The 22,378-nt window shown below is 50.1% G+C and overlaps 1 protein-coding gene across 3 annotated transcripts in view; it reads right to left on the minus strand.

The window, feature by feature from the left end:
- The window catches only part of ADAMTS14 (ADAM metallopeptidase with thrombospondin type 1 motif 14), a 32,134-nt gene extending 12,748 nt beyond the window's left edge, over window positions 1-19,386 (minus strand). The window contains exons 1-6 of one of the 3 annotated variants that reach the window (XM_074544354.1): window positions 19,061-19,386; window positions 18,320-18,732; window positions 11,323-11,479; window positions 10,461-10,657; window positions 2,975-3,058; window positions 803-959 (exon numbers count right to left, since the gene is read on the minus strand). In XM_074544354.1, coding sequence (XP_074400455.1) covers window positions 803-959; window positions 2,975-3,058; window positions 10,461-10,657; window positions 11,323-11,479; window positions 18,320-18,732; window positions 19,061-19,133 — 1,081 coding nt within the window. In that variant the 5' untranslated portion in view covers window positions 19,134-19,386. The remainder of the gene's footprint in view (window positions 1-802; window positions 960-2,974; window positions 3,059-10,460; window positions 10,658-11,322; window positions 11,480-18,319; window positions 18,733-19,060) is intronic. The other 2 variants (XM_074544353.1, XM_074544352.1) reach the window with 2 other exon arrangements.
- Between the last annotated feature and the right edge of the window lie 2,992 nt (window positions 19,387-22,378).

A 22,378-nucleotide genomic window follows, 5' to 3' on the forward strand; every position in this document is an offset into this window, starting at 1 on the left:
TAGGACAGGTTTTCTTCTCCACCTTTCCTTCCTCCTGTGCACACCAGGAGGACCTGTGCTACAGATCAGGGTGACAATACCCACCCCATCCACGGCATCAATGGAGCCTCCTGATGGACATCCAGACCTGGCCACCAGCGTGGAAAGGAGGAGATGGGAATTTGGAAGCAGCAGGCTCACAACAGGGAAAGTCACCTCTCCTGGTAACACCAAGCACCTGTTTTCCTAATGAAGTCATGAAACATCAGAATGTTTTCCTGAAAACTTTTATTAGCAAGGCCTCCAACTTCTCAGAGCACACCAGCACAATCTCTGCACCAAGAGGGTGAGAGATTCCTGCAGTAGAACTTCCTCTTTGGCCCAGGATTTATTGAATGCTCCCATGTCCAAGAAATAAATCCATATAAAAACAGGCTTTAAAGGTCCTCCAAGGGACAGAACAAATTGATTGTCCCAATGGGGCTTCCTGCAGTATTTCATCTTTTTTTATCTTATTTTTATATTTTAAGGCATTTTGGGCCAAGGAGAGGACTTGGTAAATGAAATCGAAGGATAAATAAAGATATTTAATCCATTGGATATGGATAAATAAAGATATTTTATCCATTCAGGCTGATGCTCTGGATTAATTCTCTGTCTCTCTCTTCCTCATCAAGTGAATTTAAAAAAATACCGATCTTTATAACCTTTTTCTGGACCTCACTGGCCAAGAAACTGTGCTCACAAGAAAATCCTCTCACCCCTCGCTGGCTTTTCCCCCCCCGGGCAGACTGCACATACCTGATCGAGACAAATACAGTACCTTGCATACCTGCGGGCCCAAAATCTTGCCTGGTGAGGAAGACGGCATGGTCGTGGTGCTCGGCGTGCGCGGGGTCGGGGCGCTGCTGAGAGTGCGCCCAGCGGCACACCTGCTCCAGGCTGCGCGACGGATTGCCCCGCTCGATCAGGCTCACCGACTGCAGGGAGAGCAACGGGAAACCCACTGCTGGGCAGGGCAGGAACAGCTGCTGCCCTTCCCCTGCAAGCCAAGGAGGTGCTGTCCCAAGTGGGGTGGTTTGGGGAAGAAGGCAGGAAATGCAAGCATTTCCTTCACTCTTCCAAATGTTCATGCATTCTTCACCCCTAGCAGCTGTCAGGAGCTGGAGTTCCCAACTGAGAGAGGGTAAGGGTATCTCCCTCTCCTTCTCTCTCCTTCTCCTCCCTCTCCTTCCTATTTCCCAAGAGGGAAGAAGAAGCTTGTCCTGGATCGCCAAGCAAATTGTATTCTATTTGCCATCTGTATGGCAGTTGTCTTCTGTCAAGTGGGCAGCTTTCCTTGTCTCTTCCACAACCAGTCATCTCTCTGGGGAGTCACCTGCTGATAACAGGCTATTGAAGCTCCCTGCATGACTGATAAGAACTATAGCATCCCACTGGGAGATGTGAGCCCAGAGGGAGGAGCCAAGCATTCCTACCCAGATATAATCTGAGATTCTGGGACACCAGCACAGCTTCTCCACTGGATTTCCCAGAGGAACAGCAGCTGCCTCTTCTTCCACTGGATCTTCAGAGGAAGACTACACTCTTCTACAGGATCACTGCTCCAACAGAACCACATCTGACACTCCAGGAGGGCTGCAGCCACATTTCCAATGGGACTGCCACCAACACCCTGACCAAGTGGGTGTCAGGTCGTGTTTTGACTCTGTCACTGTTGTTTTGGTTTACTGCATTGTTTATTTTATCCTTTTATTTTCTTCCCTAGTAAAGAACAGTTATTCCTGCTCCCATATCTTTGCCTGAGAGCCCCTTAATTTAAAATTTATAGCAATTCAGAGTTGGGGGGGGGGGTTACATTTTCCAATTCAGGGGAGGCTCCTGCCTTCCTTAGCAGACACCTGGCTTTCAAACCAAGACAAAGCTGCAGGAGGACTCGCTCAGGAAGCATCAGATCCAAACAGGGAGCTGAGATCTCTCCTGGATTCAAAAAAGATTCATCCATTCCTTCTTTTCTACATCATACCCTGAACCTGAGAAGTGACGTAGCTGGACAAAGCAGCTGTCTCCAGAGCTGGCTTTGGGGAGGAAAAATCATCCCTAACAGAGCCTGGCAGTTCCCACCCCACTGTATCACCACAGCTTCAAATCCCTTCCCCTCCTCAGATCAACCTCCAGCCCAGAGCACAAACGTCACTGGGATGAAGCCAAATGGATTGTTGGTTTTCTCAGCTAGACATTATGTCCCTGGTTCCATGGAAGCCTCCAAAAATGGGCCAGCCTCCATCCTTATCCCTGCTCGTCAGAACCATCCCTGGATGTCCAGGATGTATTTGGGTTTCTGCCAGCCAAGCATATTTCTATAATAAGGAAGTTTTTTTCCAATACCTAACTGGTCTTATTTGCAGATCACACACAGAGACATCACTGTGTTGAGTCATTAACACCCTTGCTAGAACACTTGCTGTGGGACAGGGGCTTGCCCCAAAAAAGTACAGAAAATCACATTGTTTTAAAGAAAAATCTGGCTGCTGTGCTCGAACAAGCATTAAAAAGTAAGTGCAGCCTGAGAAACCACAGGAAAACTTCTCAGGAAACCTTCCCACGCTTTTCCTGGCCATGCCCAGGCCACACGAGAGCTACAGGACAGCCAGGGAGATGAGTCAAGGAGATCCCAACCTCAGCTTCTCCTCTCAGTGTGGGAAGCCACCTCTACCCCATCACCTCAGAGCTCTGAGGAAGCCTCTGTGGTTTTCCCCACATCCCAGAGCAAGCAGGTACCAGCAGATCACACCCACCCACCCACCACCTCCCTCAGGGGCTGTCCAGGCCCTCAGCCCCCAAAATCCGGGCTAAAGAAGGTTCAAATTCACCCCTGCCCAGCACAGTTGTCACCTGGGCTCTGACAACTGCCACGTTTTCCCAAGGCTGGGCTTACCTAAGTGCTAAATAAACATTAGAGCACGTCCTGCTCTAACGCGAGCGCCGGATTTACCTGGCGGTATCCCACCATGATCATCCTGACCAGCACGATGTTGATGTGCACGCCCAGCGACTCGTCGTGGTAAATCTCATCCACCTGAGGGAGGAAGCGTGAGAAACAGCTGCTCACTTTTCACAGTTCAGGAAGGTTTATGAAACCTTGTCAAAAATACAACAGAAGACTGAATAAAGAAAAAAGGTTACGGCGCTGGGAGAAAAATATTTTCCCCACCATGTGCTCAGCCCCCTCACAATCGAGGTTTTACCCTTTTTAACCCTTTAACCCCTCTCAAAGGTTTGTCCATCTTTACTGTCCAGTAGAGATCTCTTCCTCAAATCCTGATTGGAGGTCTGTGTTCCATAGTGATGTCCCAACTCCAGTTGTCCCTTGATAACCATGTGAGGGGGTACAACGTAACTATAAACCTATAAACATTTCTTAACCTATATACATGATATTTGTCCATTAATTGTGAGAATCAATCGTGGCATCGCTCATCTCTCACAGGAGGGAAATCCAACAGGGAAGGAGTTAAGGCCATCCCAGCTCTCAAGCCCCTCCTGTCCTCCATGCTCCCACATTCCACAACCTCCCAGGCTTTCCAAGGCCAGGTGCAAAGATGTCATCCCCCTCCTCCCACTGTGGGGAGGGTTTTTTTACTCATTTTCCCACGTGTAACAAGCACAAAGCCAAAAAACCAAGCTGGAATATGCCAAAGTTTCCCCAGGAATGGCTCAGACGGTCAATGACATCACCCATTCCCATCAAGGGCTAGGTTTCCTCCACCACATTTCTCAATGAGCCGTTGGAATATGAATCCTTTAGAGGGATGGAAATGTTCCAGACTCCAGCACCCAAAGGAAAAATGGCTTTTTGATACAATCCTTTGCCTCTCCCCAAAGCCAGAGCTTTCCTCAGTTGAGTCAAGCCTGACCTATGGCTCCAGAAATCCCAGGAGAAGGCAACACAATGGAGAGAACAGGGAGGGCTCATGACTCAATGGGATTTGTACCATCCTCAGCTATTAAAAATGACCTTACAAAGGAAATAACCAGCTACAACCTCTTCCTTCTGCGTTTCCAGGATGAATAAACAAATTCTACTCCCAAATGCTACCAAGAGAGTAGGACACCCAGATGGGAAATATCCTTGAGAGCTGAGCCCAGTGACATGGAGAGAGGCACAGAGTGGGCAGCCACAGACCCATGTGAGACCCTGCACCTCCTGCAAAGCATCTGGGAAAACACAGCCCAGGGAAGAGGAACACCCTGATTTTTGAGAATGGAGCTTTCTTTTTCCCAAAAGGCCTCTCAAATGAACAGTTCCACAAATGAGGATCCACTGCAGAAGTCAAAGAAACTGAATTAAGACAATTTTTAATACTGACTAGAATTCATGTTTGAATTAAAATATTTTTCGGCTTTGCCCAAGGGTGGACTAATTTGCCTCAGCTCTATCATAGCCTTCCAGACTAGATGAAGGTTATAAAGTCAGATTTATGGATCTTTTCTATTTTTTCCTCCATTCCGTTGGGGTTTTGCAATTTTGCATCAAGGGTTGGGTGACAACTACCCTTTTACTGCTGCCCAAGTCCATGTCAGCCAGTGTTTTACAAGCCCCCCATTCTCCAGTCTGGGATTCCATTTGAAATACCCACTCAGGCCATTTTTAAACCCAAAAACCCAGAGCTAACCTTTTCCCCATGACAACCAATACTCCCATGGGGTGCCTCCGAGCCATGCAGAGAAGTAATGCAGATCCTGAGCCTTGAATGCAGCAAAATCGATTATAAAAAATTAAAATTAATCAATGAACTGCCAGCCCATCCCCATTAATGCTTCCCTTTGGATGCAGAAGCTGCAAGAGCCGCCGGGTATTTTATCCATCAGTGTGGAAAGATGATGCTGGTCAACCCACCCTCAGCTCATCCCTGCTTTCTGTGGGTGGAATGCCCCTTCACCCTTCCCCCTTTTGTAAGAATAATAAGGATATGATGGATTTTTTCTGATGCCAACCCTATTTTTTTGGGGATGTGCACGGAAGGGTGGAAGGTCACGCAGTGTTGCAGCTGCAAACATTACTCAGGCTCCAGACCCACTGAGGCGTGAAGGATCCAGCCCAGCAAGGAGATGCAGATCCCCAGGGATGTCAGGCTGGGTTTTAGCATGTAGGAGGCTTTGGCATCTCAGAAAAATCCCACATCCTAAGTTTGATCAAAAATATTGGTAATGTGGCAGAGTGGGAAAGCAGGAAGAGAGGGAGAAATAAAAGCCATGCTTGAAGAGATGCAGGGCTGGGGGGTGGTGTGGGGAACAGGACAGGAAACACAACCATTTCCTTCATTTTCCCAAACCTTCACACCTTTTCCTTCAGCCCCAGCAGCTGCCAGGAGTTGGAGCTCCAAACTGAGAGAGGGGAAGGTTAGATGGGATATTGGAAAGGAACAGAGGGATGGGTTAGATGGGATATTGGGAAGGAACTGAGGGAGGTGAGGTCCTGGCAGAGGCTGCCCAGAGAAGCTGTGGCTGCCACATCCTTGGAAGTGTCCAAGGTCGGGTTTGATTTGCCTTGGACCAGCCTGGGATGGTGGAAGGTGTCCCTGCCCATGGCAGGGGGTAGGAATAGAATGAACTTTCATCTCCCTTCCAAACCTTTCCATGATTTAAGGATTCTATGGTTGTCCACCAGCGCTCTGCTGCTTGCTGCCTGCTCCTGAGGACCCCTCAATCTATCAGGATGAGCCACATTCCTGCCTTAGGGACCCCTCTACCAACCACAACCTCACCTTGCTGTGGCAGGGAGCACCACGTGGAGCAGCACAGACCTCTCCCTTCCCAGCTGCACAGGATATTTTGGCAGGATGCTCAGTAGATCCTGCTGTATTATTCCAAGATGGGGTTTAATTCCATAAATCTTCCTTATAAAGCAGGGCTAAATCCCACTCTGCTCCAGCTCACAGGGGCCTGGTGCTCCCTCAGTATGGTACTCCATTTCAGCCTTCCCTGGTGCTCCATTTCAGCCTCTGACATGAAGAGTTAACCTAAAGCCCAGCCCCTGTTTAGTTCAGGGTTTAGGCAGGGATCTGCTAACAGATACCAGTTCAGCAGTGACCTTTAGGGTTAATTCAGAAAGCAGATGTGGAACCACACTGCCCAAGGCTACAGACCTCCCTTCACAGCCAGATATAAATAATTGATTGAGGGGGGGGAAAGAATCATACCAAAAGGGCTTGGTGCTGGCTGCTGCCAGGGCTGCAACCCTGCAGGCCCCAAATTTTGGGGTGGGGGGGAACATCAGCAGGGCCAGATTCCCCCAAGTGCTGCAGGGCTTGTGGAAGAAGTGGGGATGGATCTGGAGGGGTTGAGCATCACCTTGGAAATGGGAATTCACCTGGAGAGAAATGGGAATTCGCCTGTGCAGGCTTGGCACAGCTCCCCCTGCCCCCTGCAGATGCCAGTGTCTTCAGAGAAACCCCTTCCCCCAAAAACAGCTGTTCAGCAAAGGGCTCCAGTAAAAAAATATCAATTTTTATAACCCACATCCCTGAAGCTATGGGATAAAGATCTTCTTATCCCTCTCATCAAAGCTCAGCCTGTTTCACACCATCACCTGGCAATAAATGCTCTCCTCTTTCATTTAAAATGGAATTTTCCCACCTATAAAGAGCCCAGCCCTTAAGGCTCGCTGTGAGTTAAGGGCAAACCAGCAGGAACAACCACCCCATAGGACTGGCCCCAAGCCCTGCAACACCAAGGAGGCAGTGGCACTGCTTTCCAGTGACAGGAACATTCCTCCCTGAGAGCAGGGCAGGCTGCCTCCCCAAATCCCTGCAAAGCCCGGCCAGCCCCGAGCCGGCAGCCCCAGACACGAGATCCCGACAGCAAAACCGCACTGGCAACGAGGTCTAGACCTCGCTGTTCTTCAGGGAAGGAAAACAAAGGGAGAGACATGAGAAGAATTTGCCAAAGCAGCAGAATAGCTGACATCTCAAAACGCCGGGATCGCTTACTCGGAACAGCCAAGTCATCTTTAAACTCCTTTCTTTTATTCCCTTGCTCGGTTTTTACGCTGGTGGATTCACCCTGAGCCTCTTTGCTGGGGCTGGGGGGTTAGGAAGGGAGGGGAAAGTCTCCCTTACCACATTTTTGGGCTTGTATAATGCATAATGTCACCTCTGTGAGGGCTGACCCACATTATCTGTGGGGAGGAAGAGAGGAAGGGGAGAATTGTTCTGCAGGGCAAGACTAGATTTGATCAGAGCTCCCTACAGAACAAGGAATGTTGTCCCAGAAAAATAGCAACAAACATGTAAGCCTATACAGAGGGTAGGGAAAAGTGCATGGACACATGAGAGATATCAGAGGTATTTTTGTTATTATCAGTTACCAAGGAAGTGGCTCATAAACCCCTCACCTAAGGAAAACAACATTCACAGGTTAAAATTAAAGCTGAAGGTTTAATTTTTGTTCCCAAACCTCCTCTTCTGTGGGGTCTCAGTAGCACTCTTTGTTGCTCTGCCCTTGAGAACAATAATTTCATCTGGAGCCAGGCAAGTCCCAGCCTGGAGAGGGCTCTGACTCATGGGGTTTCCCTAGTAACCCGAAACAATGGGAAAACACCAAAAACCTTTGCATCCTTAACCAAATCATGGGCAATTTCAGACAAAAGCCCAGGAGCCCACTTGAGGCCAGGGCCAGGTTTAACACAGCCACAGTTTGGCTTCTCCCCTCCAAGTAGAGCCACCCCAGACCCGAAAGGATCAGGGATGAGCAGTGGGAAGTCTGGTGGAGAAAACCAAGAAGCCCAACTCCCTGAAGGCAAGAGACTGGGAAGCAGAGCTGAGCACTGAGTATTTCCTCTCCTCCTCTTTTTCAAGGTGCTGCGTCCCCTTCTGGTTCCCAGCCCTTGATCTCAGCAGCCACCACATCTGGGGGATCCCAATTTTTCTTCTGTAGCATCACAACCCCTGCCACAGGCAGCAAGCAAGAGAGGGGAATGGCTTTCCAGAGGCACCACATCACCCAACATTCATCCCAAGAGCCCAACAGACCAGTTTTGGTTAGGTGGACAGAGCAAAGCTCAGCTCAGAGCAGAGATAAGCTCAGCTACTGATGGCAGAGGGGGAGCTGTGCCTTTCCCACTCACTCCAACCTGACCCCAAATTCCTGGACAGCATCTGAGCCAAGAAGGGAAGGGCAGGCTGGGAATGCAGGCTGGGAGCTAGCAGGGAAGGCAGCCTGCCTGCAGGGAAGCTCTTAGGTGCACAAAAGGAGCAGTCATCCTCATGTCAGCCTCCCAGGATGGACACAGTGCCCTTCACTAAAAAGCATCCACATCTCTGGCAATGAAATAAGGGCTGTGGGGTTTGTTTCTTTTCATAAAAAACCTCCTCCGTGACAAATCATTTATCACCAAGCTTCAGCCAACACAGAGTTCCTAATAAAGGGTTTTGTGTCTTGGGAAGAGCCCCGGGACCCTACCTACAGCAGCGCTGGGAAGGGATCCGCGTCCCACTGCTCCTTCAGCACTCAGTGGAGACCTCAGGGAAAGCCAGGAGAGTTTATCATTACTCCCAAACCCATTGCCCCCGTTCCTTGGGATATATCTTGATAGGAGAGCTCCTAGACAGGAAAACTTTCCCAGTTGGCTCCCTGACATACTCCAGGCCAGCTCGTTAAGTCCTTTCCTCGTTAGAGGGCTGGCCAAGCCTCTCATCCTTCTTCCCTTTGCCTCCAACTAATGGGATTAATGTTCAGCTGTGTGGTCCCAGCAGGCTCCTCCTCTCTCTCCCTCCCTCTGCCACCCAGGCCAGAAAGCAGAACTCTCTTTTTTCTGCTGAATTGGGTGTTTTAAGGCAATCTGAGCCGGTAAGGAAACGAGGTGGCGCCAAGGGAAGAGGAGGCGGACGGAGGTCACGGCAAAGCTGGAAAGAGAACGCACTAAAAACCAGAAAGAAAGAAGGCGAAGGGGGTGGAGGGAGAGAATATATAGAAGGAAATAATAGCTGGGGAGAAGTATTTGTTGCCTGTATTATCCTGAGGTTTCCCCCCCCTCATTAAAGTCTCCAGCGCCGCCTTTAATTGAATAGGCAGCGGGTCCTCCCTTCTCCCAGCGCAGCATCCCGTGCATTCACTCCCTGAAAAGTCCTGCCCGCGGGATAGGAACCATGAAATGCGCCCGAAAATCGACCTTTTGATTAGAGCTGACAATCCCTGGGGCTCAAACTGGCCATCCCGAGCCCCCTTCCCCCCCAGGATCTGAAAGGAAAAATGACATCATCTCCGACCCCCGAAACGTGGGAAGAGCCGGAGGGCAGAGCAGGGAACACGGTGGCTTCCCTTTAATTTAATGTTCGGAAAGTGAATTTTAGTGATGCTGAGAACATCGGGCAACAGGCATTGCGATAACGTGCCAGAGAATAAAACATTGTGATGAAGGTGTTTGCTTCTTCAACACTTTCCCTATTCAGGACCAGCCACTTCACTCATCCTTCACCTCATCACCCTTTAATCACACAAATCCTCCCCCCACCTGTGTTGATAATTCCCCCTTCGTTGCTGGCCATGTGGCAGAAATAATGTCCAAAGCAACAACCAAGCACCCAAGAGCATCTTTATAACTTGACCATTCCAGAGCTGGTTGAGTCTTTTGAACATTTCCCATCACTATGTCAAGGAACACTTAAAGAAAATTAAATAGATAGAGGTGATAATAAAGCATGGAAAACAAAACAAAACTGGGAGAGAGGAAGAGGTCCTTGAGCATAGATCTTATTTGCAGTCATTCAGGTTCTGGAGGAGCAAACCTCCCACAAGACGACTGGATGAATAAATATTGATCCTTCCACATCTCTCACGACTCAGGGAATATGGATGTTTTTATCTTAGAAAGGAATGAAAAGATGTGTAAGGAACCACCACAGTCTGCCCCGTGCCTCAGAGTGAGGAAGGGTGCAGGACCTGTAAAGCTGCTCTGAACTCCTTTTCAAACATATCCTGAATGGTTATCCAGGTGCATGTTTCCAAAAAGCTCCTGAAAACCTATAAAAATATTTCCTCTACCAACAAACAGTATTCAGAATAAATCATTAACATCATCACTGCAAAACAAATTACAGATTGGTCATTTCTAACTAAGTAAGCCATGACCATTCTCTTTTCTAGCGTTTCCTGAGACTTCAGTGACAAGGAGGAAATGTTCTCAGCCAGGATAAACTTTTGGACTCAGGTGACAGACAGTGACAGCACTGACACGCCAAACCCTGCCATTGGCAAGAGGAAGGTGATGGAGATGGCCATCAAAGAGCTCTGCTTTCCATCCCTCCAATTCCCACAGCTGTTAAACACCAGAGCCGGCGGTGTGAAGGCACAGCCCTTCCTGCAGCACTGCTCCCCCTCCCAAACCCATTTCTCTTCCCAGGATAACAGATCTGCAGCACCAGAAGAGCACTAAAACCCAGGGCAGGGTGGGATCCACATCCCCCAGAGCCGAGCCTTACTATGTTCATGAGGGTGAGGACGTAGTTCTGGACATGCTCCTTGCCATGGAAGCGCACCACGGAGTCATCCACGGCCAGCAGCACCTCGATGTTGTAGTCGTCCTTCCTGGCGTGGCGCCGCTTGCGCTCCGCGTCCCCCAGCCGCTCCGCCAGCAGCTCCAGGGAATTGGGCAGCTCACCCACCTGCACCCCGGGCCCTGGGCAGGAAAAGAAAGAGCCCTTGAGGTGGCCTGACACCATGGTGAGGCTCCACAGAAGTAGGAATTCAGTAGGGAAAGCAGATATGAGATTTAAATCTAATGGGATACTGAGGTCCAGCTCGCCCAGTGGCAGGTGAGCTCTGAATGGCTCTGAATTGTGAAGACCAGCACCAAAAGATATGTTAATGATTGGACTTGAGAACCTTAAATGTTTTTTCCATCCTAAATGATTCTATGATCTGTGAAAAAGTCAAATTGAGGCCACATTTTGTAGAATTATCGCAGAATGGTTTGGGTTGGAAGGGACCTTAGAGTTCACCCAGTTACACCTCCTGTTATGGGCAGGGACAACTTCCACTGTCCCAGGCTGCTCCAAGCCCCATCCAACCTGGCCTTGGACACTTCCAGGGATCCAGGGGCAGCCATAGCTTCTCTGGACAACAACCTCCAGTACCTCAACAATCTCACAACACAGGTGATCAAAGCTAGGCTGCAGCACCTCCAGCCCAGCATTCCCTTTCCTTCTTCTTGACTTTAGCAGTTAAACTGAGCCTGAAGCCACAAGGTGAGATATACAAGGGCTCATAGAAGGAGAAGTCCTCTCCCCAGGTGAAATATTGATTACCAGTTTCTGGGATAGACTGGATTCCAGCAGCCCCTACCTTCGGGGTGGAGGTCGTGGGGTGGCTCGGCGCTGTCCTGCCGGATGGCTGAGCGCCGATAGACCACGTGGGCCCTGCCGTGCTCCTCCATGTCCTGCTGGCCCCTCTCCAGGGGCTCGATGAAAAACTCATTGCTATCTGTCCGAATCAGGCCAGCCTGGACTCCACAAAGAAACAAGGAAAAGAGGGGGGAAATGGTGTGGTTTTATGTAACTGTAGGGGGACAAACATACTCACTATGCTTGTTAAAGATTAATGTAGAGCACACACAAATGGGAAAGGCATCCCAAATAATCTTGTTTTGATCCTACTCCATGACATCAGGATGGTTCTAATACCATGTTCATCTATGACAACCCTTAATTTCTCATGTAGATGGGGAAAAAAAAAAAGTAAGGAAAACGCAAGCAACAAAAAAAAACCCTAACCTGGCTCCAATTCAATTTGTGTCTTTATATGGCTACAAAAGTCAGTTCTGTCTCATCTAGGAGTTGTGCTGGACCCTGAACTCAGGGATACAAGGCTGAAGGGGCTCCCAAGACACTCCTGAGCCTCCCTGAACCCTTCCCATTCCATTCCCACAGTGCCTTTAGGATATCTGCTATTTCACTGACACAACGAGCTGCAACAAGAAGAAGGAAAGAGAAACCATTCTCTCTGCCCCACAAAGTACTTGAGAATTAACAGAGGGGAATCCCGTTGGAGCAGAAGCTGGAAAGCATTACAAGTCCACCTCCCAAACACAGGGAAGATGAATGACAGGGCAAACATCGCTGGAAATGTTGTCCTGGCTACCGACCTGCTCCTAATTAACACCAAGCTCCCATCAAATCCCCCTTACATCAGCCTGAGTGCTCACACCCCGCAGCGCCAGCCAGCTCAGACCTCGGGCAAGGAAAAGGATCACCAGGATTTGGCTTCTCTCCCAGGGCAGCCCCCCCAGCTCGGCATTTTTCCCAGCTCCCTTCGTGGCGCACGCGCGTGTCCCTTCCCCTGCTGCTGAAGGGCTGCCTGGAAAGCACCAGCAGAACATTTGGATCTGTTCCTGGAGCAAAGCCTCCAGCAGCGTGGACATACTGGAGTGAGTCCTCATAAGGGTGCTGGGGTGTTGGAACGGTCCTCATAAAATAAAATAAAATAAAATAAAATAAAATAAAATAAAATAAAATAAAATAAAATAAAATAAAATAAAATAAAATAAAATAAAATAAAATAAAATAAAATAAAATAAAATAAAATAAAATAAAATAAAATAAAATAAAATAAAATAAAATAAAATAAAATAAAATAAAATAAAATAAAATAAAATAAAATAAAATAAAATAAAATAAAATAAAATAAAATAAAATAAAATAAAATAAAATATATACAGAGATGTGTTTTGGACAGAGGCTGGGGCTCTTCCAAACCCACCTTGCTCTTTGGACCCTCTTTGTGTTCACATCCCATTGGATTCATCAGGCACTGGCCAATCTGTTGGATTCCACCAAATTTCCTGCTCTACTTGGGTTTCATTAACTGCTTAACTCCACTGCAAAGTGGGGTTTTGGCAGGTTTTGTTTCACCTCCTTCCTGAAGAATCCAAGTCCTTGCCTGACACATGTATCTCAGGTTCTTCCCACAGGAGACATCCAGGTCAAACCGGGGCAGCCAGGGATTGTGCCCCCATCCTCAGCCAAGGAGATGAAGAACACAGCCAGGTTTTACCAGGGCACCAGGCAGGGTGGTGGTGATGAGGCAGGGAACAAGCCAGGGAGTTAAACCACCAGTCAGGCTCAGTGATGGCTGAGTGAGGCCATGATGATGGGGCAGGGCACAGAATCATGAATTCCTTAGGTTGGAAAAGCTCTCCAAGATCATTGAGCCCAACCATTGACCAGCACTGCTAAGGCCACCACTAAACCACATCCCCAAGTGCCACATTTATACATCTTTTCAGTCCCTCCAGGGATGGGGAACACAAACCTGTGCCCGGACCTCACAACCCCTTCCATGAAGAAATTCTCCTCATTCCCAGCTCTGAAACATTGCCCTTCATTATACAATAAGAGAAGGAGCAGAAGCAGCCCCTGCCCCAGGAGGAGCTCTTCTGGGACACCACCACCCCCTCCCAGCCCAGCCACGGGGCGTTTCACTCGGGGCCAGGCACCCCAAAGCCGCTTTATGGGTTTAGGGCCAAAGCCAGGACTTGCTGAGTCAGGCGGCCAGAGGAAAGCTGTGCTGCAAGGCTGGATTAAAACCTGAAAGAGCCTGGTCCCAAGCCACAGCCCACTTGGGTTTGAGCTGCTCTACAGCTCGTGACTAATTATATCTGGCTCAAGGAATAAAGCAGCCCAGACTTTCTCCCAAAGGCGGGATGCAGCGCGCCGCCGACTCCGGGGATGGCTGAGGGCAAAGGGGACAATGCTGGGATTTTTGTGTCCATCTGATCAGAGCAGCCCAAGAAATGAAACAGAAGCTGCAGTGGTCACCCTGGCACTCACAAAAATAAATTAAAAAACTAAACCAACCCAAAAAACACCATTGCAAGAGGCATGCACCAACCTGCCTGCCCACAAAGAGGAGCAGCTCAGGCTGTGTTTCAGCATTTTGGGAGGGTTATAACGGTAGAGAGGCAGCAGAAAAGGTCAGATGCCACCCAAAAAGTCCCACTTAGCTTTTCTTGGGCTTTTTCCAAGAGTTCAATCCCATCCTCGGTGATCAATTAGCCATATGCTTCCTAGCCTTGATTTTAATTTGGTTTAATAATACCAAATCAAATTAAATCAATTGGCGGGACTGTTACCACTGCTTTTCCTAACATGAGCTGCTGTCTGCAGCTCTCAGTGAAGGCACTCCCCAACCAGAAAATGGCCCTTTAAAGACAATTCCACTGGAAAGAGGGAACACATACACCAAACTCACCCTCACAGAGGGTGAAGTGTCTTCTCCAGCTCTCCTGTGCCTCCCCAGGCTAAGGGAGAGATGAACCCCTGCCTCACTAAGGGGACTCCCAGGACCCTGAGTAAGAAACTCCTCCTCCACTGCTGGGTAAAAAGCTCCAACTCCCACAAGAATTCAGGAAATTCTGACACTTTACCCAGCTGAGATGTGGAAAAATTAATAAAGCTGCTGCACTCGACCAGGGAAGCTAACAGCAGGGGGAAATCCAGCTGCATGTACAGTATGTATTTTTCCTCTAAGATTCACACATAATTAGGACAAAAGTCCTGGAAAACCAGGCAGTGTGAACACAGACACCACAGATAACCACACTCCCCTTCCATTCAGAGGGCATCAGGCATGGTCCAGAGATGCTCCACCACTATTTTCATGCCTCTCTGCAGCACAGGCTTTGCAGCCCATCAAACGCAGCACTTTGTCTTCCTTGACTCCTTTTCCCTGTTCTTTGTGCTAGGTGAGAGGTTTTTGGGGTGGCTACAGACCAGGCTTTGCCAGGTGAGCTCAAATGTAGCTCCTGGTGGAGTGAGGGCATGAAGACACGCTCGGCACTAATTAATTAATTGGGTTTTCAGCCCCAACAGGGCCTGGTTTGCATCTCACTGCCAGAATTTGGGATTATCACCTGGGAGAAAAGCCCTCATATCCATATAACACCCACACCAGTTGAGGCCAGTGGGATCTATGTGACCAAAGGGACATCTCACACCCTTTTCTTCAGAAAAATCCTGCCACTCAGGAACTGCAAGGAAAATCCTGGAAGACCAAGCCACCCTTTCTTCAGTGGGGCATCATTTTGGGGGGCTGTTTCTCCCCCTGTTGCCCACTAATTACTGTTTCTTTTACTGAGGGCTTTTGGGTCCTGCTTATCTGCTGCCACCCATCTGAAGCAAGCCAGGGCCACAGGGATGGAAAACGCTGGCTCCACAGTTTGCAGCACTACAGCAAATCACCCCAGGGCAAAGCCAGGCACACAAATATGGTGTCTGTGGGTGATAATCCTCCACCCATGCCTGCAAACCAGCAAAGCAGGAAGGAAGCAAGGTCGACCACACGCTGCTGAAGCCGGTGGGAAATAATCTGGGATGCCTCCACTGCAGCGAGACGTGTCCGCCGGCAGAGATTCCTGCCTAACGCTGCTTTACCAGTCAGGAATTTGGTGGCTTAGATCGGCTTTGAAATTACATTATGGGCCACAGCACCTTCCCACCCTGGTACGAGACACCCCTGCAAAGCATGCAAGGCCAGATTCTCACGCGTGGGTGCCCGCAGGGAACGACAGCCATGGAAGGTGCCACGGCTTTGGCATCTGGGAAAAGCATCGGCTCGCTTGCACGGCTGAATATGGATTTAGGAAAGACTTTGGGTGGACTCTCTTTTTCACGAACTGGGTTCAGGTTTTGGGGTTTTTTTCTTCCTCTCCTGCACTCCCCCCCCCTGTTATTTATAATCTCAGTCTCCGTTTATACACAGCCTAATCTCTCTGTGTACACAGCTCTCATCCGCAGCATCCCGGAGCGCTTCCTCTGCCAAGGAAGCGGCGGCCCTGTGCCTCCCACGCGCGCTATCCCGGATGCAGGAGCCACAATCCCCTTCCAAAGGTCATGGACAACTCCCAGCTAAAGTCCACAGCAATTCCAGGGTCCCTGCCCATGGAAGAGTTTCCTCCAGCCCATCAGCAACATTCCCGACCACGTACATCCCTCCCAGATGCTTGTCTGCTTCTCAGGTCATCAACATCAACCTCCCATCCCATCCACTCCTAGAACCAGGATTTGGTTCTGTTTCTTACTTTGTTTCCTAAATCAAGCTCTTTTCACTGCTTTTAGGGAATCCTCTTGATCTCCTCACTCCTCCAAAGCTGAGATCCTGAGCAGATTGAAGATGTCAGACTTACTTAAGCCAGAGGGCCAAACAGCAGAAAGCCCATGGAAAAGAGAAACCAACTGTGATGTTGGATTTATCACGAGGGCAAGGGAGCTGAGCACCTGCTTGTCCCCTCAGCCTCGTGTCCCTCACCAGACCAGCTCTGGAAATTCCTGGTGGAAGCCAGGATATTGATTCGTTGGCCACTCAGCAATAAATTTATGGTGGGAAATCGGGAAAAAAAAATCTTTATCATGGAGGAAAAGTTACTTCTTCCTTTACATGAGCTTAAAAGGGTGGACTTACCCATGGGTGGCAGGGTATGGCTGCATAAATCCACATGGAAAAGCATCCTGTGGTACAAGCTACACCCTAACCCAGCTGGAACAAGGGCAAAAAGAATGACAACCAACAAGGTGTGCCAGGGGCTGCGAGGGGAAAACGTGGGGCTAAAGCATAGGAAAGCCTGGAAAAGTTAAATTAAAGCCTGCTTGGGACTGACACTAACAATAGAGCGGGCTCTGGGGAAGAAAACTCCCAGAGCTGTGCCACAGCAGGACACAGATCAGCTGCCAGTGGCCTCCAGCATCCTTTAGCTCGTGATGCCAAAGGGAATGAGATCTGCCAGGGAACCTGCACGCTCCAAACCCTGCTCTGTGCTCCAAACCCTGCTCTCTGCTCCAGACTCGGCACTCTCTGCTGGGTCTGTAGGAAATGCCTTTAAAGCTTCCAAGCCTGCCCACACTGGCCAGCCCCAGCACAATCCATGTCCCAGAGAAATGTCTGCGAGTCCACAGCCTCAGCCCATTCCCAAAAGGATGCTTCAAAAGGTGTGGATTATGTGCTAAAAAAATTTAATTCCTGTACGTAGGCGAAAGACGTATTTCTAGCTGTGCTGCTCTATCATTTCTGCTTGTACAGTAGCATCAGGCACTGTATAAAAAGAAAGGAATGCCAAATTGTTTGTGCTGGTGGCCAAAATTGGCTTAAGGAGCTCTCAGAATAAAGCAACTAAAAAAGAAATATATACAAAAAATATTTTTAAAAAGGCCCAAAAAAAGGCATTTCTTCCAACCCAGCAGTAAGTTTAAGTGGCACCAGGAGAAAACAGCAAACTCTGGCATCTAAAACAAGATTTAAATTGGCTCAAAGGAAATCTGAAGGGCAACGGGCCAAGGGTATTAAAAAATATGCACTTCCCCAAGTGTATCAAAGGTAGGGAATCCACAGGCAGAGCAGATGCTGGGGATAATGAGGTAACAGAGCCATTTAAAGGAATTAAAGCGCTGTGGCAGCAAGTTACTGATGCTGAACTGTGCTCAGAAAGCCAAGAGCCTCCCAGCCCCTGAGTGATTAGGGAGAAAAAAAAAAAAGAAAAAGACATCCTCCTGCAAAAAGATCCTTGGTGGGAGCCAGACTGCAGCTAGCAGTGATTTCAGGAGGAGCTGCAGCTCACACAGCATCATTTAAGAGGCGGGAAACACAGAGGAAAAGTTTCCAGAGCATTCTCAAGGTAAAACACGGGTGGGCAAGGATGGAACAGCATCACCATGAGTGTGGGTCCCTGTCCCAGAGGCTGGGCCCATGGAGGCCACAGCATCTGGGCAGCACGCACTTCAGGCACAGGGCTGGCAAGTTTTCCAAGCCTTTAAAATAAATACTGGTGCACAAACCACCCTGATGGAGCAGGCAGGTGACACCCAGGGGAAAGGGAACCAGCTGCTGTCAAGGCCTAAAGGGCAACGTATGGCTCAGACACCTAAAGCATCACCAAAAATTCAGATTTCAGGACATCAGGATTCATCTCTTTGGAGGAAAAGGTACCAAAACACAGGCAGCACACAGAAAGCACCTGTGGTGGCTCTGCATGGGAGGCATTTAGGGAAGTGACAATTTTACGCTTTGTTTCTTTACATTGTCAGCGAGAAAAGTGTTCTGAAGGTTTCGTTGTGATTTTTATTACTCTTTCTTTTAGCTACTGCCAATATTTTCTTCTTTATACTCTAAAAAAGTTTCGAGCTTACTTCACTTTTCTCCTAATCCTACCTCACAGCAAAAAGGTAAGTGATTATCCAGCTCTAAAACCCACCACACCCACTAGCACACTAACTGGAAAATCTCGAAATTAACAAAATCTGGAAAATAACAAAATCTCAAACTAACAAACCACAACCACCAGCTCCCAGCTTACCAGCCCATCGCAATTGCTGATGGCCACGGCAGCTCCGGGCATGCCGGAGATGTCGCCGGTGAAGAGGCAGCGCTGCTGGAGGGGCTCCCGGAACAGCACCTGGAAATCCTCCTGCCACTCGGCCACGGCTCCCGGCGGCACCAGGCGCTGGTTGGGGCTCAGCCGGAGGTGCAGCTCCGTCCCGAACACCGTCACGTTGAAATAGAGCAGGCGGCGCTGGGGGGGCTCCTCCGGGGGGCTGCGGCGGGGCCGGGGCCGGGCCGGGAGCGGGGCTGGCTCCGGGGCACAGGCGGGCTGCCCGAGCCCCGCCGCCGCCTCGCCGGACACCACGTGCGACAGGAAGCGGCCCCGGCAGTCGGTGCTGAAGGGGACGATCACTCCATACTCGCTGAGCTTGCCGGACAGGAGGAGCTCTGCGGGGACAGCGGCGAGCAAAGGGCCGTGGGCACGCACGGAGCATCCCGCGGGGGCCGCCCCAGCCGGGGGAGCCTCTCGGGGCCCGACGGACCCCACAGCAGCTTCTCCGTCCCGACCCGGCTCCGCTTTGTAGTTTTAAGCGGGTGCGTCCAGCGTAGCAGAAGGAACTCGGGCTGACGTCCCCTCGCACGCCAAGCACGCCAACTATTTCTCGCCCAGCCTCCATCTCCCCCAATTCCCACTGAAACCTCCCCCCAGCAGCAGCGGGATCCCTCTCCCTTCTCCCCATCCGCAGCCACCTGTCAGCCCCCCGTGCCTCCGTACCTGGGGCGCTGCCGGCGGCCAGGCAGCCGTGCAGGGGGACGAGGCAGGAGAGCACCAGCCGCAGATAATCCATCTGGGGCCGGCGGCGGGATGCGGGCCCGGCGGGATGCGGGATGCGGGGCGGGCGGCGCCCGGCGACCGCCTACCCCCGCCGCCGCCGCCGCCGGGGCCACCGGCGCTCCCGCCGCCGCCGCTTCTGCCGCCTCCCGGGCGGCGTGGGGCGGGCCGGGGGCCGGGTCTGGGCCAGGGGGTGGGAGGTCGGGCTAGCTTTAATTTAATTCCTTTGAATTTTTAAAATTTTTTTTAAACATAGTTTTCTTACTAAAGACGCGGAGCGGGGGGGTTTGGGGGAGTGGGGGGGGGGGAAAGTTCTCGCGTTGCCTGTGGATCGTTCTTTTCTTGGAGATTTAAAAAAAAAAAAAAAAAAAAAAAGCCTTTTCGGGCAGCCCTCCCTCCCTTTCCTTTCCTCCCTCCCACCATCCCGCCTCCCCATCGCTCCCCGCCCCGCGGCCGCCCGGCTCCAGCGCTGCCCGAACAAAGGCGAGACGCGCCGGGAGCCGGGGAGCGCCCCCTGCCCTGCCCCGGTCCCCAAATCGCACCCCCGGCCCCGCACGGAGGGAGATGCTCCACAGGGAGAGCCAAACCCTCCTCCAGCTCAGGGCGCTGCCGCTGTGTGAGCTCTGGAGGCAAACATCCCGTTTGGAAACAGCTGAGATATCTTCCAGATGTGGAAACATCCCTAAGAGAGAAACTGAAGATGCCCCATCCCTGGCAGTGCCCAAGGCCAGGTTGGATGGGGCTTGGAGCGACCTGGGGTAGTGGAAGGTGTCCCTGCCCATGGCAGGAGGTTGGAAAGCAATGAGTTTTAAGGTTCTTTCCAACCCAAACCATTCCATGATCCCATTTAATTTTTCTTTCTTCCCTCTCCTCCTGTTTTTGGGGGGCAAACAGACAGAAGGAGGTGCTGGCCTTGCTCCTGGATGCCATCTTGCTGGCTCTCCAAGGAAAACCCACACTCCTTGGGTTTTCCAAAGGGCACCACCACAGCTCCAGAGCTGGGAGCCCACAGCTCAATACGTGCTGTGCTTCCTCAGGCTCCTCCTCCTCATCACCCTGACAAGGGGCAAATAAACCCAGTACTCCCCTAAAAAACTCAGCAGAACTCAACGAACCCAGCACCGTGCTGAAAGGACTTCCCACATCATGGAACCATGGAATGGTTTGGGTTGGAAGATCATCTCATTCCACCCTTTGCCATGGGCAGGGACACCTTCCACTATCCCAGGGTGCTCCAAGCCCTGTCCAGCCTGGCCCTGGACACTTCCAGGGATCCTGGGGCATCCATCAGTACAGAGCAACAAACCTCCTGGCACTGTTTCCATTTGCTGTGTCCAGTTAATTTGTTCTTCTGGACAGGACTCCAGAAGGGAAGGGACTGTGCTGACCACCAGTAACACCAGTTGTACTGGTTGTGCTGGGATTTTACTGCCGTGGGGCCCAGCAGCTCTTGGGGTTACACTAAGCAAGCCAAAATCTTTTCCAAGAGGTGATTCCTGCCTTGAGGAACTTTCATCCAAGCTGCCACGCAGGCCACAGCACGAGGGAAAAGGCAAGCAGGGAAAACAGCGTGCCAGCCTGCAATCTTCCCGTCAGGAACTGGGATTCTGGTTTGGGACATCTTTGGTAGGACCCCAGCTGGAGCTTTGCTCCATCAGCACAGCAATGCCCAGAATGGTAGGAAAGGATCAGTATTTGGGAAAATGCCCTGATCACCTCCCCTGCAGGTGTGGGAGGGTGGTGGGGCTGCTGGTGCCAGGAGGAGGATCCAGAGGTGGAGATGGGGAACCCCTTGGAGATCTGCTGCAGCCATTTCTGGAGAGGCATGACTCTCCTGTGTCCTGCTGCCAGAGCTTCCCTCCAGAGGAGAGGAGAGCTTTGCCTTCCAGCTGGGTGACTGGGTTGGGTTTGGGGGCAAAGAGGAGAAGCTGAGGCTGCAGTGATCAAAATCCAGTCGAGAATTCCCTGTAGCTACACAGGATTCCCCCAAAAGGAGAGAAGAATACACTTACTTCAAGTAGAGAATTTCAAGCTGGAAGAAAACCAGATTTTAATTCCCACTCTAAGTCTTTTCATGCTTCTGTTGCTTTGTGCAATCTATAATTAAAGAGGAGAAATGATCTGCAAGAGATTCTTTGCAGAAGAGATAGAAAAAGAATTTGTGCTCCGAGCATTTAGGATGCTTTTGGAAGATACGCACCCGCTGGAGCATCAAAGCTGGAATGAGCCCTTAGTTTGGCTGAAAAGATTTATGAGGAAACATGCAATAAAGGGCATGCTTTACTTGTGAAGAATAGCTCTGGAAAGCATCATTTAATTACCGTTTTTCAGAGGCAAAAACTATTTCTTCATCCACAAGATCTGTGAATTCATCCAGTCCCTCTATGCCTCCCCTGATGTTACCAAATATCTGGCTTTGGCAGCAAAAGCTTGGCTGAATGACAATGGCAATGACCTGACACACAGCTTGCCTCATTTATTACCTTCTAAAGGTAATAATTAAACACATTTGGGTACCTGGGACGTACTGGACCTGGTGAGAAGACAAGTTCCAAGGGGATCTCTCAGACTTACAGATGAGATGATGTTCATTTGTCACCCACACAGTGACGCTAAGTGTTGGTGTTATCTGCCTGAAATATTCATATAATAATATTAGTGTGGATTTTGGTGTTATCTCTATCAATACACCATCATTTAAGTCAGAAAAATTTGTTTATTCCAGCCTTTGTCTTCCCAGTTCTTGTTATAGAGGATGGAAAGAGAAGCAGCAAGGCAAGTTCCCCTTGTCCTTTCCTTCTGCTTTGGCCCCTCCATTCTCCTCTTTGTCTCCCGGCTTTGCCTTTCCCAGCCTTTAACTCTGTCCCACCCTTCTCCTTGACTTTAGGCTTAATCTTTTCCTTTCCATTTTGGAGTCCAAATGGCTCCTTTTTCTGGTTTTCCCCTCCTTGGGTGCTATTTTATCTCTTGCCCCCATTTCCTCCATGGGTAATGCACTCTGGAGTCCTTTATGATTCAAGGCTTCCCTCTGCAGCCTGGAGATTCACCAGTGATGTGGGTTTGGGCACTTTCCCATTTTTTTGGTGACCTCTAGGCCTGGGGAGGAGCAGGTTTTCCTTCCAGCTCCCAGAGAAGAAAGCTGACAACAGCTGCTGTTTCCAAAACCCCAAATCAGGCTCCTTTTCCTGCAGGAGGCTCCAGCCAGTATTCCCAAAACCTGATTTCCATCTGGCAGTGCCAATTTCTGGCCATCCTGGAGTG

Source organism: Zonotrichia albicollis, chromosome 7 (genome assembly GCF_047830755.1).
Source record: "Zonotrichia albicollis isolate bZonAlb1 chromosome 7, bZonAlb1.hap1, whole genome shotgun sequence".
NCBI lineage: Eukaryota > Metazoa > Chordata > Aves > Passeriformes > Passerellidae > Zonotrichia > Zonotrichia albicollis.